The following is a 15,378-nucleotide window of genomic DNA, read 5'->3' as shown; positions in this document are numbered from 1 at the left end:
GGATTGCTTGTGTTTCTGGACACAGTCACCACTGTCTGGGTTGGTGTGCACGGGCTGAATTACACTTGTAGTAACATGCATGGAGTGCACAGAGTTCAGGCGCTGACTGCTCCATCCCTTTTATCCACGTGTGTGCACATCACTGATGCCCATTCTTTCCAGAGCAAACCTCCACCACCAGCACTGTGACCAGACCTCATTTCCCTCTCCTCTTTCTTTTGACCAGCCTCCACTGTGACGTTTCTTAAAGGGTCACACAGGAGAAGCTCAGTGTTTCTCACTTCCTCCGGTGTAGAAAGAAAGGGATGCTTTATTCCAAAGTACAACTCTGAAACCTAACGTACCCAGTAACCATGGCATATAATGGGAAACAAGAATTGGATCCCAACTCCCCCTTACCCCAAAAAGACAAAGTCTGAATGACCACTTAGTGGGCTTTGTCTTTAATTAAATATCACATTAGTCAGGGAAAGCGTTTCTGCGTTGGTAAGAATTTCAGCTTTAGGTGGATTTCAGATTAGGTCCCAAGACCCAGATCCCCTGAAGTGTCCACAACAACTCTTCAAAGCCAGCCATAAATTACCTCAATCTGCTGAACTGTCAGGTCCAAGAAGGTGTTCTCATTCCGGACGCCAATAAGACTTTTGGGGCCTTTACAACCCATGCTTGTGCCCAAGCCACCATTTAGTTTCACAACCACCAGCTTGTTCAAGACAGAAGCAATGTTATCAGGGAGTCCTCTGGCCTTTATCTTCTCATAGGGCTGGATCTGTTGGGGTTTTTTTGGTTGTGGTTTTTTTTTTAAAGAAAAAAAAAAGCTGTTAGATATTTGGAAGAAAACTGCTTTCCCATAAACCCCTGCAAAACTTAAAATTTAGCAACAATACCCACATTTATTTACATGATTTATGACACTAAAGAACATTTGCAAAATGAGTCTAGCATAACCTGATTTGTTACAATACAAGGAACCCAATTTGTTACTACAATAACCTCTTCCTCCTGAGAAGTTTGAGACTTCCTGACACAAGTCACAATCAGCTTCACTCAGATGAAAAAAAAGTCTCTGTCTGCGCTTCCAGGTAGAGGAAACTTACTCAGTCATAAGGAAGAAGTCAGGCCAGTCATGCCACTTATCTTCCCCTTGCCTTGCAGGAGAGGGGATCTCCTTGTGAGCCCTCCAACTCACTTCCCCAGCAAGATGCCCCCTTCAGCCAGACCATGATTTAGGAACACGGGCCCTACATGCAGGACATAAAACTTTTCTTCCCTGAGCAGCTGAAACTTGCAGATTTGTATTGACTCTTTGCACCGAGGTTGTCAGAGGCCGCATTCTTGGCAAAAGGTTCCAACTCCTCATCCAATATCATAATTCACCTCTCCCAATAGCGTGCTACAAAGTGGAAGAGAGCTCCTAGTTCTTATCTTGCTATTTTCAGGATGTGCTCATCCAGCTCACATTACACCTTGCAGAAAGTCTTCTACCTTGCTGAAAGCTATATCCTACAGGCTTAAAAACAGGCTACATTTGGGGCTAGTGACAGAGAGCAAAATCAGGCTTCTAATGACAGCGTGCCTTGCAATAGGCATTGCTTGTCTCCTAACCCAAAGCACCTAAATCAAAGAAACAAAGGTAACAATGCAATGATAAATATCACACCAAAACTGTTAAAGCAAAATCAACACAATTATCCTTTAGCCTGCCCTCCTAGAGATTTTCTTTTGAAATAAAGCCTTGGTGTTCCAGTGCTGTGTGTATTCTAGCAGCAAGAAAACAATTTCAGTTCTGATAAGGTGTGTGTAAGATCCAAGCTGGTTTCCAAAACCAAATACATACAGAGTAGTTTTCAGAACCGTGTTTGCTTTGGGCAAGTCAGGCTAGGGTTCAAGTGGGGAAATTCACATTGCACTGGAACAAGAGTCATATTTCTTACTCGGATGTGTGGGGGCAGAGCACAGAGAGCTTGCGCAATCCCAGCATTCCAGTAAGCCACAGGCAGCATATTGAGAGCCAGTCCCTCACACCAGGGAAATTCTGCCTTACGCAGGATCTGGGAAGCTTGTGTTTACAGATAAGATCACCCCGCAAGTTACAGCGTAATGACTAACTAAACTCTCCTTTCTCAAACAGTGGAAATTGGCCCAGGAGGAACATCTCGATGCAATTGCTTAAACCAATTCCATTTAGAAAAACTTCCCAATGTGTAAGATACGTACACCAAAAAAGCAAGCAATTAACTTAACAGCCCTACTTCCTCAGTAAATTATTTTTAACAAATATGAAAACATTAAATATAAGAATAGTACCAGATTCTCTGTGGAAACACTCTAGCTGTTGAACATTAAAAAATGTATGTCAATGTTGTGACTTAATTTTTGGCTCAGTGGGCAGTGTTACTGGGGAACAAGACAAATTTTGATAGCTTTGCTGCTTGTTTCTAGCAGGTACTGGGAGCACAGGTACCTCCAAGTATACTGTTCTAGGAGAAGAGGTGACATCCAGACTTACTTGTGACTATATGCTAAGATTTAACCAATACGGTAAAGACAGAAATGTTTCCATCGACATGCTCTTAATCAAGTTCATGCATTTCCACCTACCAAGTAAGTTCAGACTTAGCTGTACTTCTCTGTGTTTCAACAGCGGTAGAGGTTGCTTATGCCAAAAACCCCTAAGACAGCTTATGCAGGTAAGGGGCCTTAGAAGCAATGCACAGATTATCCTAAGTGCAAAGTTATCATCACAGTCAAGATAAAATTTAGCTTGTAAAAGTAAGAATGAAAAGGAAAAAATATCTTATGTATTTAAGCTACCACTTTTCAGCTAAGTCACAGCCACAGACATAGTAGTTAAACAGCTTTTATTTCAGTCTTCCAGAAGGCTGGGAGGCTGGGGTTATCATGGCTCAGGCAGCAAGGAGTAACACAATCACCGCTGCAGTCATCTGCTAATAAGAAGTTCTCCTTAGAGAAAGCAATGAGCTGATTAAACAAAGCAGGTGATGTTGGCATGCTATTTCCCCTTTAATCTGCAGGGAACACTGGCCATAGAAACAAGCAGCCATTTTAGTCATTGACAAGCACACAGATTTGCCAGTAAAATCTGCAGGGATCAATAAAGGACAAGGGAGTAGAGATTTGCCAGCCAAGGCTTTAACTTGAATGTCAGCCTTTGGACAACCAAAACTTTGACCCCTGGAACTTCATCTATGTCACCACAATTCAATTCACACATCTAAGAGAGCAAGCTTTCAAACCAGGTTTCAGGGAGTCCCAGCATTTTGACAGATACTGTCTCAGTTTCAGCTTTGTATCGTAAGACTATGAAATAAAACACAACACTTAGACAAAAATGCATTACTCAAGAGACTCATGTAAAAGTGTACTACATCAAAATGATTGCCCTGGATTTCTGCTACCTTGAACTGAGAATAAAAAACAGTCTCCTTCCTTGTTAACTAGCTGGTTAAAAACCAAGCCCAAGACCCCTTCATTAAAGGGGCTGACAGCTTTAAATGTGTGGCTTAACTGATAACTTCACAACCAGTCATGAATCATTTATGCAAACTCCTGTTATAGACCAAATATGTTACTGAAAGGTTTCTTAGTCAGGAGACCACTTTGCTAGGGAAGCAATGTGGTAAGGTCTTCCCATTCCAGCTCTCTCATGTGAGGGTGTGACAGCACACATTTTAGGCAAAAAGGTTCTTTATCTAGCGGTATCAAGAAATTAAACAACTGTTCCAATCACAATTAGTCACACAGTGCCTAGAGATAACAGGATTGTGTCATATATTACTCCAAGAAACACAGGCAGTGGACGAAATATTAAGAGCAGAAGGGAAATATCCATTTATTTTTGCCTTGCTTTTTTCTCTCCAGATTTGCTAATTACAATCTCTGACCAACTGCAGCCTTCTCCCACTCTCCCTTTTCTGCCCCAAACCCTGGCACAGCTTCCTGCCTCCAGGTTATAAATTCAGCTCAACTGCATCACCCAAAGATGACAACAGGTTGAAATAAGTAAGGAAGAGCTCAGCTGAGGTTGATAAGAAGGGAGAAGGTGGAACATAAGGTGACACCTAGAAATGAATGAAGTCCCAGGACAGATGGGCAAAAGATCCTAAACCAGACCTGAAATAACAGGAAATAAAACACCAAGCAAACTGTCAGTTTTCTAGTACAAAACTCTAGCACCAGGCTCGGGCATGAGTCTTCACAGAAGGTAACAGTGATGCCCAGTAACACAAGCATCAAACAGTACATCTTATCAAAACATTCCTCTTCACATTTTAATTTAACAGCAGCGTTTTGGAAGCATCTCCACAGTCCCACTTCAGCAAAGGCTTAAAAGATGTGTAACCCAGGATAAGCAAAATCAGGAGCTGCCAAACGTGGTTCCAGAACAGTTCAGGTGTGACTGAGCCCCAGGATCAAAGCCCCATCGTGGTGTAGCCCAAATGCCTAGCCTGCCTGGATGGCTGTGGTGTGATTCGGCCCTACAGCCAGGTCTGTGCCCTACCAAGCCTGCTCTGCACCACAGTGCTGAACCCTGGGGAGCAGGCACTGGTTACTAATCTTGAACTCCTCTTGCAGCATTTGCCCTTAGGTCTCTGAGGTAAGGATCTTAAAAAAAGAGTTGGGAGCTCAGCATCCTGGGACACCTACAAAATGAGTTTGAGTGTTTAGGCAGCAATCTGTTGTTACTCCTCTTTTTAATGCAGCAGTTTCATTCATAAAGTCTAAAAAACCCACAAAAGATCTTTAAAAAGTTTAATTCTAGGAAGACTTTTGGTAAACAAACAGCGACATCTGCACTCATATGAGGCTGTAATGTTACATGAGGAAGATGAAAAACATCTTGGAACAAACCAGTAGCTGTTGATTTGTTTTTGAAGTTGCACATCCTCCACACCAAAGATGTACAACAACACACCAGCCTTGATGTCTCCTGCTCCTTAAATGGGTGAAGAGGGAACAGAACCCAGAACCAATTTGGCAATGGTTACACTGTTTCCACAGAGTCTGTACTCTTCCTCCACCCCCCAGAAGTTGTAGGAGGTGTATGACTGGAAAAGTCAAATCAGCAACAGCAGCTTAATAAGGAAGTGTAGCTGTAAGGTGAGAGACCAGACCTATCCACCTGGGAGGTTTGAAGGAAATATCCCTCCCAGCTCTTCTCCACTCAGCGATGGCAGGAACCTTATTTCTCTGAGCATTCTCAAATTCTGCTCTTCCTCCTCTGCAAGTGGAGCTTGCTCTCCAAAGCCCTGAGCTGTGCTTATGTCACCAAAGGTTACTTAGCTACTAACACTTGTCACTTGCATCTGTCCTGCTTTCCAGCACAACTCTGCCATGTGCATAAGCAACAGCTGAAAGAATACCAGGATGAGAAGGTCACTGAGTTGGGGCAGCTGTAGCAACCTTGCTAAACATCATGTTGAAGCCACTTCCTAAATGCTCACATCTACCAGTCTCAAAAAGGACCATTTCAGATTGCCCACACAAGCACTTTATGTTATAGAGGAACACTACAGCCCTTCATCAGGAAACTTGACTGGTAATAGAGTTATTCAGCTAAATTAAGACAGAGAAAGCTTTCAAGTCTGCAGAGTTGTTTTATTTATAACTTAGTTGAGAAGCTCATTTCTTCCAGGAAGTGAGGTGCAGAGAACTAGGAGGGGTAAAATTAAAACAAACAGAAAATATACGTACACAGCTTATCATATATGCATGTGCTGTGTGTACACACACAATCACACTCTTTGAACTAGAGAAGGTTCCCTTAAAAATATTAAGAGATGACAGTAAATAAGGACCAGAAAAGTCAGCTGCTTTGGGTTATGAGGAAGTGGGAAAACGGATTATACACTCAGTACCTTTCCTTAGCTGCACAAAAAGGCCAGATTATGAAGTCTGCCATACAAGCTTCAATTGAGTAATCTTCATGACAAACAAATGAAAACTTTATCACTCATGTAACCGTGCCTCAAGGGATTGCAAATCAGCTATTGCTGACCTGAAAATACCACTAAACACTGGAGGTTTATGGAGCTTGTCACCAATAAACCTGAAGTTCCTGTACAGCATGCCCTTCATAAACCAGAAGCAACTGACCTGAGCAGAACACTGCACAAAGACAGCACCACCAGTAGCTCTAGCAGTGAGTTACCAGCAGGCAGCTCTGCAACCAAAGAGGCACACGCTACATTGGTCTGGCATCAGCAATGCCTTAACATCCCCAGGTGTCTCTGTTCGTGCAACAGAGAACATCAGCACGACTGAAATAACACAGACCAAAGCTAGGACAGCAGCACTGCCTGCAACTGGCAGAAAGGCATCTATTAAAACAGCAGCCATTACACTTCCTGTATGAAGACTTCAGCACTCCCTAACAGGACCATGTGGCAAATAAGACTACTTCACCTCTTCCCACAGATCATCACCACAGGCAGTACAAAGCAGGGTGGTTGCTGGTGTTACACTGCCATGCACACTCACTGCCAGGAACATTTTCTGAGGCTATTAGCAATTAAGCAGGTGCAAGGGAGAGAATCTAAAGGTCACAGGGGCCAGTAACACCTGGTTGAAAAGCACAGCCTCAATCTGAGCTGTAGCAACAGCTTTGCAAGGCAGATCTGGGCATCTACTCACTGCAGATCCAGAGGACAGAGCACATCAACCTTTAACAGAATGGGATTTTTTCCATTTGAGATTTATTGCTAAGTGGAAGCTGGAGTAGGATGAAGAAACAAAAGGTACAAATAATTGCATCATTCCAGTTCCAACTGGAAAGATGCACTGTTTTCACCAGTCATGCCACACTCTCTCAGAAAATTTAAGCACTACCTTACAATAGCTATGGCCATGCTAGACAAGAATAACAGAATCATATTCTATATGCTTGAGATCAAGTTATTTTCATGCAGGAGAACTCAATGTCCTTTGCATCTCCTGCACCCCTTTCCTTCCTTTCCATTAAAAAGAAGACAACACACAAGAAAATCCTTTAGCAATCTTCTAGATGCTATGCAAGGATGTTTCATATAAGCAGGTCTGCAGAATGTTAATATGAAAAAAATCAAACAGAGCTAGAGCTTTCTGATCTAGTGCAATCCCTCTCTTATTCCAAATGCATATCCGTTCAGGAATACCATCTGTTCAGTTAGTTTATTCTATCCACAGTTCACTTATTCTGCTGTATTTTCCAAAGGAAACATGCAAAATAAATGAGAGAGGCAGGACATAGATAAAGCATTTCAGTGTTGCAGGATGTATCTGAACAAACCATAGAAGGTAAAAGATCCTGAAGGTTATGGGCATGAATTTGCCAGAAAGGCAGGGAAAGCTGATACAGCACAAGAAGTCATGAATGCAGGAACTGCGGGCAGATATCCAAGTGCACACTGAGAGCAATTAACAAACATGTGCACGTTCTCTCAGTTCTTACCTAAAGAGGCTGTTGCCTCTGTAACTCTGTAACTGCACTGATCCTTAGAATTCTCGCACCCACAGACCCTCACCTCCCAAAGATCAACTCTGAAATTAACTACCCAAGGGTCAGGGTAGCCACATGGTGTCAATATAAGATTACTCCTCAAAGTGCTGTCATTTCACAGAGAACACAACTTTTCAGGAACAGAAACATGCAAAAAGCAGAATCTTCCTGTTTCGTCAGCAGCAGAGATTGTGCTCAGGCTGGGCAGACACCTTGAAAAACAACCATTATTCTCATTAACAAAGAGATGACAAACACCCATTTTAATGTACTGAAGGTACATCGTAAAGCTTCATGAACAACTCACTACCAGCAGTATCTACAGAGATTTACACTCAGTGCTGGGCACAGTCTGAAACATCACTAGGTCCTCACTCCTTACCATCACTTCCATTCACTCTAAGGTCAATTCCACTGCAAATGGATTTAAAACTTTTAGGTTTGAGCTTTAGCTGGGTGGGATACAAGTCACACCCACCATGTTCAGACACTGCCTGAACAGCCAAAAAAAATATTTCAGTCTCACTATGTTCTTCTTATATCACTCAAAATGTAGCTCTCCAAAAAGAAGAAAGTCTCCCATTCAGTTCAGAGCCAGACTGCCTCGAAATCTTTTGCTTTTGCTGAAGTGCCAACAACCCTTTTACGTCTTCACTATCACACCTGGAACTAGCTTATGCAGGAACCTCAGAGTAAAATTCTGATGAAAATTCCAGTCATGTGTAGGCACTAATATGCAGAACCACCTCATCAGCTCTGAGCGTATACACAAACATAAGGAGTACTCCACCGTAATAAAAATCAATTCTTGCTCTAAGGGTTTGGAACAGTAGATTTGACAAGTGCTGATGGGGAAATACTTCAGGAACAAAAATGGGCAGGAATGACATAGCTTACAGATGCATGACTCCAGTGTTACTCACTGGAGACAGATCTCAAAGCTGCGGTTTGGGATTGTTCCGAGATTACATATCTTGCTTCTTTTGGTGCGGCAGACAATATCACAGAAGTTATTTTCAGGACAGTCTGCATGAGGCAATGTTGGGAGTTTGACTAACAGATTTCAGCAGCATACTCCTACTGCAAGAAGGAGTTTGTCAGAGACAGACAAAATGAGCATCAGGGCTGTCATCATGGAAAGGAATACACCCATATTAGTCAGTATGTACTTGCAGAACAACAAGGAAATATTTACTCAGCACCAAGGGACAGTTTTAGAAGTAGCACCAAGTGAACCCTTAAAACCTGCTTGCAGAGTTGAATATTCGTTCTGCTTTTGAGTAAAAGCATTCTTTTCTTTCACTGAGATGACAACTCCAGCTGCAGACAGGAATCCAACCACTGGGAAAACAAAACCTCTAATAGCCAAGCTCCTTTCACATTATCATTGCTACAGACACTCTCTCTACATCCTCAATGAGGTTTTGCATTGCTATTCTGAGGTTAACTTGATCACTGCAGTTCCCTCAGAGGCCTCCCAGCAGGACTTTGCTATTGCTTCCAACTCAAACAGATCACTGCAATCCACATAACCAGGATTGCATTACACTTGCCATGTCCACATTCTGTACCTCGTCTCCTTGTTAACCGGCTCTAAGTACACTTTCTTCTGTCAAGACTGTTATAGCAATGGGTCCCAACTATGCCAGCTATCATTGTAAGCCTTTGGACACATGGAAGCAAAGCAAAAAAACTCAAAACATCAAAACAAAACAAAACCAAAAAAACAAGTCAGAAGTTTACCAACACAGTGTGAAATAGGTTCAGTCTTCTGTCACCATTATCTGGAGCTTACAGTTTCCTTGCCTACTGGCATAAACTATTACACTGAAATCAAGTAGGTCAGGTATGAAGTCTCCCATTGCAGAGAAAAATGGAGAAATGCTACAAGACAGTAATTTCAATTTACCGACAGGACCCTCCACTTGTCAGTAGATGCTTCAGGAAAAAAACAGAGAACTACATTCAAAGAACAAGTACAACAGCTACCACATTAGATGACCCAAGGAAATCTGATCAGAAATTCTGTTCCTGCATAGCACAGTCCCATGGCATTAGGCAAAAGCCTGAAACACCTTTCCCACCTAACCTGAAACTCAGAAGTACCTTACATAAAATAGAAAATTAAAAGACAAAGCCTATAAAGGCAATAAACTATTCATAGACCTTTTAAAGCTGTTAAGAAAAAAAAAAAACACACAAGCAACTTCAGCACATTTTTGGGTGCTTTTATTTTATACATATACATAATTATGTTATATATATATATAAACAAAATGTGTGTGTCTGTATGTATATACACATGCACGTATACAACTAAACACAATATTTTGATCTCTACTCAGTATCAGCTGAAGATTACACGTGCCAGAATTCTCAGTGCTTTGAACTGATCAAGCAGCAAAGCAATTCTCCAGAACAATCACAGGCAAATAAATTCACACTGGGGAGAGTAGGTCATTGCTTTCTAGGCCATGATACTTGTAGTGCAAGATTCTCCAAAGCAGCTGAGCACCTCGCCACCTCAAAAAACAAGGTTGTTCAAACAGGCAATTATACATCACTTGCAAGATTACCAACCACCTTTCCAAATGAGTCTTGTGTGTACCATCCTCTGTGCCATCCTAACAAGACCAGGAGGAGAACAGACTGAGTTTTTACAGCTAGGAAAAGAAAAACTCAACTAGAGCTGCACAAAAGCATTCAGAGGAAATCCACATATATTCACAGATGGATGCCTGTCCCGAAGAACTCAGTGCTGCACTCCTTACTCGAAAGCCCTTCTAAAGTTATCACTCTTTATACTTTCTAAAAGCTCCTACTCTTCTTACCTATACTAGTTACGCTGATAATTCTGGAGTTCTGGTCTTGAATAAATCAATTTTTATCTAATAATTCCAGAACCATAACCCTCAGCAAAGAATAATTTGCGAAAAGTGACACTGCAGGTCACCTGAAAAATGTTTAATCTAAGACACCTTTCACTTTCCACGGTATGTCCCCTACATGACCGACATACTAAAAAGGTGATGGAGGTGAAATAAATACAAGCTCTCGGTTTTTAAGAGGGCTCAACCTGCCTCCTGTCAGATCAGAAAGTCTCTAATTATCAACTTATAGAAGGAATCCTAAAACAACACTGATTATGAAATGAAGAAGGCATTGAAAGATGTTTGCTTGTAGGTCTTTTTCTCCATCTTTCTTCTGTGATATCTATCAAGTATGACTGATTTGGAGTTCATGCTAGGAAGCAAAATTTCCTCCAAGATCATGCATTCATCTCACCTAGGCCAAAATTTTGCAGGAGTGTTACCATTTTCAGTTCGATTATTTCTCTTTTTGGTCAGAAGCTGCTACATCGCTAAGGGACACAGATGAGAATGAGCCAGTTCAGGCTATAAGGAAGAAGAGAGATACTCTTTCTAATCTTGCTCTCCTTCCAAGCCCTCTGTGACCTTAAGTTAGACCTTTGTCTAACTTCTTTTTTTTTTTTTCCAGCTTGCCTTGCCTGGGAATCTCCCATCAGTCTATTTCAGTGATTTACCATAACCCTTCTGTTTGACATTTGCTCCCAACATCCTACCTGACAATTTTCAGTTCTTTACAAAACTTGAACATTCTTCCGCTGAAGGTGTGCAGAACTTCCAAAACAGACAGTAGCTCTCCCTCTGCACAAAGCAGCCCATTCACTCACATCAAATTGCTGTTATTTAATCCCAGGTGTTCTCTTGACACAAAGAACAGTTTATTCCTTTCATTGTTGCAACTACCTTTTTACATATTTAAAAGACTTACCACCCCTGAGTCTCACTCCCTCTAGACTAAAAGCAATCCCCTTTTCTTCAGCCTTCCTTGTAAGTCCTGTTATCTAGAACTTCAACTTCTAACCTTGCTCTCTTTATTGAAGGTGAGTTTTTCTCCCCAATGCAACACTTCATTCAATGTTACAGTACAGAAGAGATAGACATCACATGTTTCTGAAGTTAAAACAAAACACTTGGAAAAACCCTAGACTTGCTCTAACACAATGTAATTCTTCAACACTTTAGAGAGCAGCACTGCATCTCCTCTGGAAGTAGCTGGACAGCCTGCCTTTCAGCTGCACACAGAGCCTCCATTGAGTCACCACAGAGAGGCTCAGAGAAACCACAAATGCGCGAGGATACTGAGGTCCCACAATATGTCAAGATCACTACACTGGGAAAAGCAAGAGTCTGTAGTACAACTACACTGTTAGTTATGCAAGAGTCAAAAGACAGCCTAGGGCCACAGAGGAATCAATGAGGTTAAGTTTAATAGGAAGTGTTTATTTCAGTACTAAACAGTGCTGAAAAAAATATTATACTTAGTGCTTTTTCTGCAGCAGCTCAAGTGGCAGGTTATAACAACATAGCTGACATTAGAAAATTATGTTCAAAAATCCCCACAGTCAACTACTTGTTTCAGATTCCTTGCTTTTACTGAGCTGCTGCAGATTACAGAAGTTGCTAAATGAGCCATATAACCCAGCCCACTTGCCATATGTGCCTTTCAAATTATTTAGCAGAAAGGATTGCTGGAAACTGTCTCATCTGAGACACACAACCTTCCTTCACAGGCAAGGAAAAGGGAACAACAAGGGTCCTACCTACTTCCCCACTCTTCCACAGGTTACCACTTACCCCAGAGGAGATAGCAAAAGCTAAAATGGCATCTGTCCCATTTTGTTTCCCTGCTCAAAGAACAGCTTACAAAATAACACCAAAGAACTCGACACACATGTTAAGCAGCACCTGATGTTAAAGAACACATATAACATATGTCAATAAATAATTATTTTCCAGTTAGAACCCCCAGAGTTGTCCTGTGTGATTTCACACAACCGTGGCAGTTGTATCCATTCTATGGCTGACTACACATTTGCTGCAAGTAACCATTATCAGTTTTATGTTCCCTACAGACTGTCACTTCGTTGCAACTTACAGAATCTTCTGGAGGTCTCTGAATCTTCCCCCAGTCCACAGATGGTCCCTTTTCTTGTAGGAATCTGTGAAATAGCTTCTTAAATCCTTCCAGGTCCTTTTTAGTGTGCTACAGAGAAGAAATGCATTGGTTAATGCTGGTATTTAATGCATACCTATTCAATCGCGGAAGCATTTCTACAAGCTTGACATACAGTTTAGTCACAAGTGTAATTTTATCAGCACTGAAGTAGAGACATGCTAAAATTTAAGTAAAATTCTAACAGGTACCAAAAGCTCAATTCCACTAAAACTCAAGGTACAAGACCAACTTGGATACCCAAAAGACAAATATTTAGTCCAAACCATAACCATTAGAATTTGGTCTAAAGAGGACAACAGTTTTACCCTCCCTTTCTGTAATCCATTAAAGATTACATAGAACCTTTAATAACTAAAGATGATTAACACTTAATAATAACTCTGTCAGCCAGTTTATGTGGAACTGAAAGTCTCCTGCTGACATTGTATCCAGGCTACTCTTCCACACAGGATCACAGCACGTCCTAAAAATAAGGATGGTGGCATTCTGTGATTTGTCTCCCTGTGTAACATTTGCTTCAATGTCCTGCACCTATTTTTTCACGCTTTAGAGCTGCATCTCCATCACGCTCCTTACCTCTAGCTCATTTGAGGGTGCGGTCGCAAGTATCTTATCAAGTTCTACTTTCATTGAATACTCCAGCTCCTGTCGAATGACTTCCTGAAACTGCGAAGTGCCAGCTTGAGACATTGCTTTGCTGAAATCTTAAATAAAAATAAATACACAGGTTAAAGGAAATAAGAAGAAAAGTACATTAATTAGACTACAAATAGCCTTTAATTTTCTTTTAAAAATTAATAAACTCACATAATCTAGTCTCATTTTGTTACTGTGCTAGCACTCCAGCAATCTGATGGTTTTGTTCGTAATAACGTGGAGAACAGACCTTAAAATTTGGCCATAAAAAAACAACCCTTCTCTCAAACTCAAAAAAGTCCCAAATGACCAATGATTCATCTCAAGATTTCAAAAAATCCACAGCAGTGCACTTTTTTGGTAGACAGCCGAAGAGTTCACATCCTACCACATCAACATACTTCAGCAAGTCAAAGTGTAAAAAAACTTCACTAAAAAAAAATCTTTTATGTAGGACGTTGTGATCGAGAGTATCCTTCTGTTCACACAAGCAAAGAAAAACATATGCTTTAATTATTTATATAGTGCACTTTCACACGATCTTCAGTTTGTCCCAGCAAATATTCCCTTACTTCGTGAGTACTTTCACACTACAGCATACATCTCGGTTACTAAGCAACCTAGAAAATTAGTCTGTCTATCACTTCAGCATTTGTTTTGCTTTTGAAAACGATAAGCTCCATAAATGTAAAATAAAAAAAAAAAAAGGAAAAGAGTAAATACCCAAATGGTCTATATAGTAAAGTCCACATCACAGAAAGAAATGGGAGATAACATGATGTTATTTTCCAACAGAAGACATTTGAAGCAAGTGTGTTCTCAAAAGACATTCTGAGTATGTTCTCTAAAGACCTCAGTTAATTTAATTTCTGCCAAATCCCTTGAGTAATCACTTCTCTGTAACACAGCGAGTGATGTATTGCCAAATATAGCTGGATCTTAGAAACACCCTGAATACTTGTGCAAAAAGGGATGGGAGGAAACTTTGTAAGTGAATAGAGCAATAGTGCCAGAAAATATGTTAGATGATGGACCTGTGTTTAAAGTTTAGTTATTTAGAGCATGCATTAAAAGGCTGTTCTACGAAGAATGTTGAAGAAAGTCAGAGGCAGTTCATTTTAATACAATTTTGATTTTAGTTTATTATTTTAAACTAAATATTGCACAGCCTCAGACCCAGTGGCAGCATCTAATCCTTGCTTTGAAGCCCACAGAAGCCATTTTCCTGACTGCACTGTTTTGCAGGTAGGGGAAGAGAAAAAAAAAGACAGACAAGTGGTGCAGTGCACACACTGCATGTGGTGCAACACAGGGGAATTGCCAGCTTGAGGTGAACAGCACAATGCACAATAGGTGTCTTTTTTAATCAAATGCTTCCTTTAGCAGTAAAGCCAGGTAGTAGCTGAAAGCCTGTTAGGCAGATCTTTCCAGGTCAAATATGTAAAAACACCAACAGCTCTTCATTAGGAAGTACAGAAAAATGAGGAGGTCTATACCAGCTCAATACTTTCATATCAAACTGCTTCAAGTACTGTCTTTTCACACGTTTTGGGTGTATGCGTACCGGAACACAGTTTAAACTTTCCAGAGAAACAACTGCTGGGAGATACTTTCATATGTTTGTAATCCTCCCTGCAGCATGTTGTAATACATGACTTCTCCTACAGCAACAACAGTGGCCATTTCTCACAGTTCATCAGCCTGGAAAACGTGTGAACCTCCCAAAATGATGCAATGCATCTCAGAAGAAACTCCGCAAACACCAAGTATTCAACAGAGACCGTTGCTGTTAAACACACTGAGGCTAAGACAGAGCCAGCTAGCAGCTTTTCCGGGTTGCCATGTAAGTAGAAAAATCTTCTTCACTCAGATAAAACTTAGAGACTAACATCAAACTAACCAAAAGAAAAAGGCATCAGAAAAGCAAATGCATGTCTCACCAATGCCCTCGCAGAGAACCAAAGCAAAACCATTGCTTTTTCCAAACACCAAGCATCAAGCACGCAGACCAGGCAGCGAGATGGGACATTTCCCACCAAAGCCCAGACTGCCAAAGCTACCGATGGCTGCACCCCTCACTGGCAACAGAGAGTATTCAAGCTTTACATTGACCATTTAACAGCTACTACAGCCACTCAAGTCCCATCCAGATTCAACGTGCCAGGACACAGTTGCTTGGGGAAAGCATTATCAGTATCATT

General features: G+C 41.1%; 1 protein-coding gene across 1 annotated transcript in view; it reads right to left on the bottom strand.

The window, feature by feature from the left end:
- Positions 1–583: 583 nt before the first annotated feature.
- The window catches only part of LOC104537401 (UTP--glucose-1-phosphate uridylyltransferase-like), a gene marked incomplete at its 3' end in the record, with an annotated part of 18,189 nt that continues 3,394 nt past the window's right edge, over positions 584–15,378 (bottom strand). The window contains exons 2-4 of the mRNA XM_010180269.1: positions 13,118–13,245; positions 12,461–12,568; positions 584–769 (exon numbers count right to left, since the gene is read on the bottom strand). Of these exons, the coding sequence (XP_010178571.1) occupies positions 584–769; positions 12,461–12,568; positions 13,118–13,245 (422 nt within the window). The remainder of the gene's footprint in view (positions 770–12,460; positions 12,569–13,117; positions 13,246–15,378) is intronic.

Source organism: Mesitornis unicolor, unplaced genomic scaffold (genome assembly GCF_000695765.1).
Source record: "Mesitornis unicolor isolate BGI_N332 unplaced genomic scaffold, ASM69576v1 scaffold47352, whole genome shotgun sequence".
NCBI lineage: Eukaryota > Metazoa > Chordata > Aves > Mesitornithiformes > Mesitornithidae > Mesitornis > Mesitornis unicolor.
Note: the sequence above shows the minus strand (reverse complement) of the source record. Positions and strands in the feature narration are given on the sequence as shown.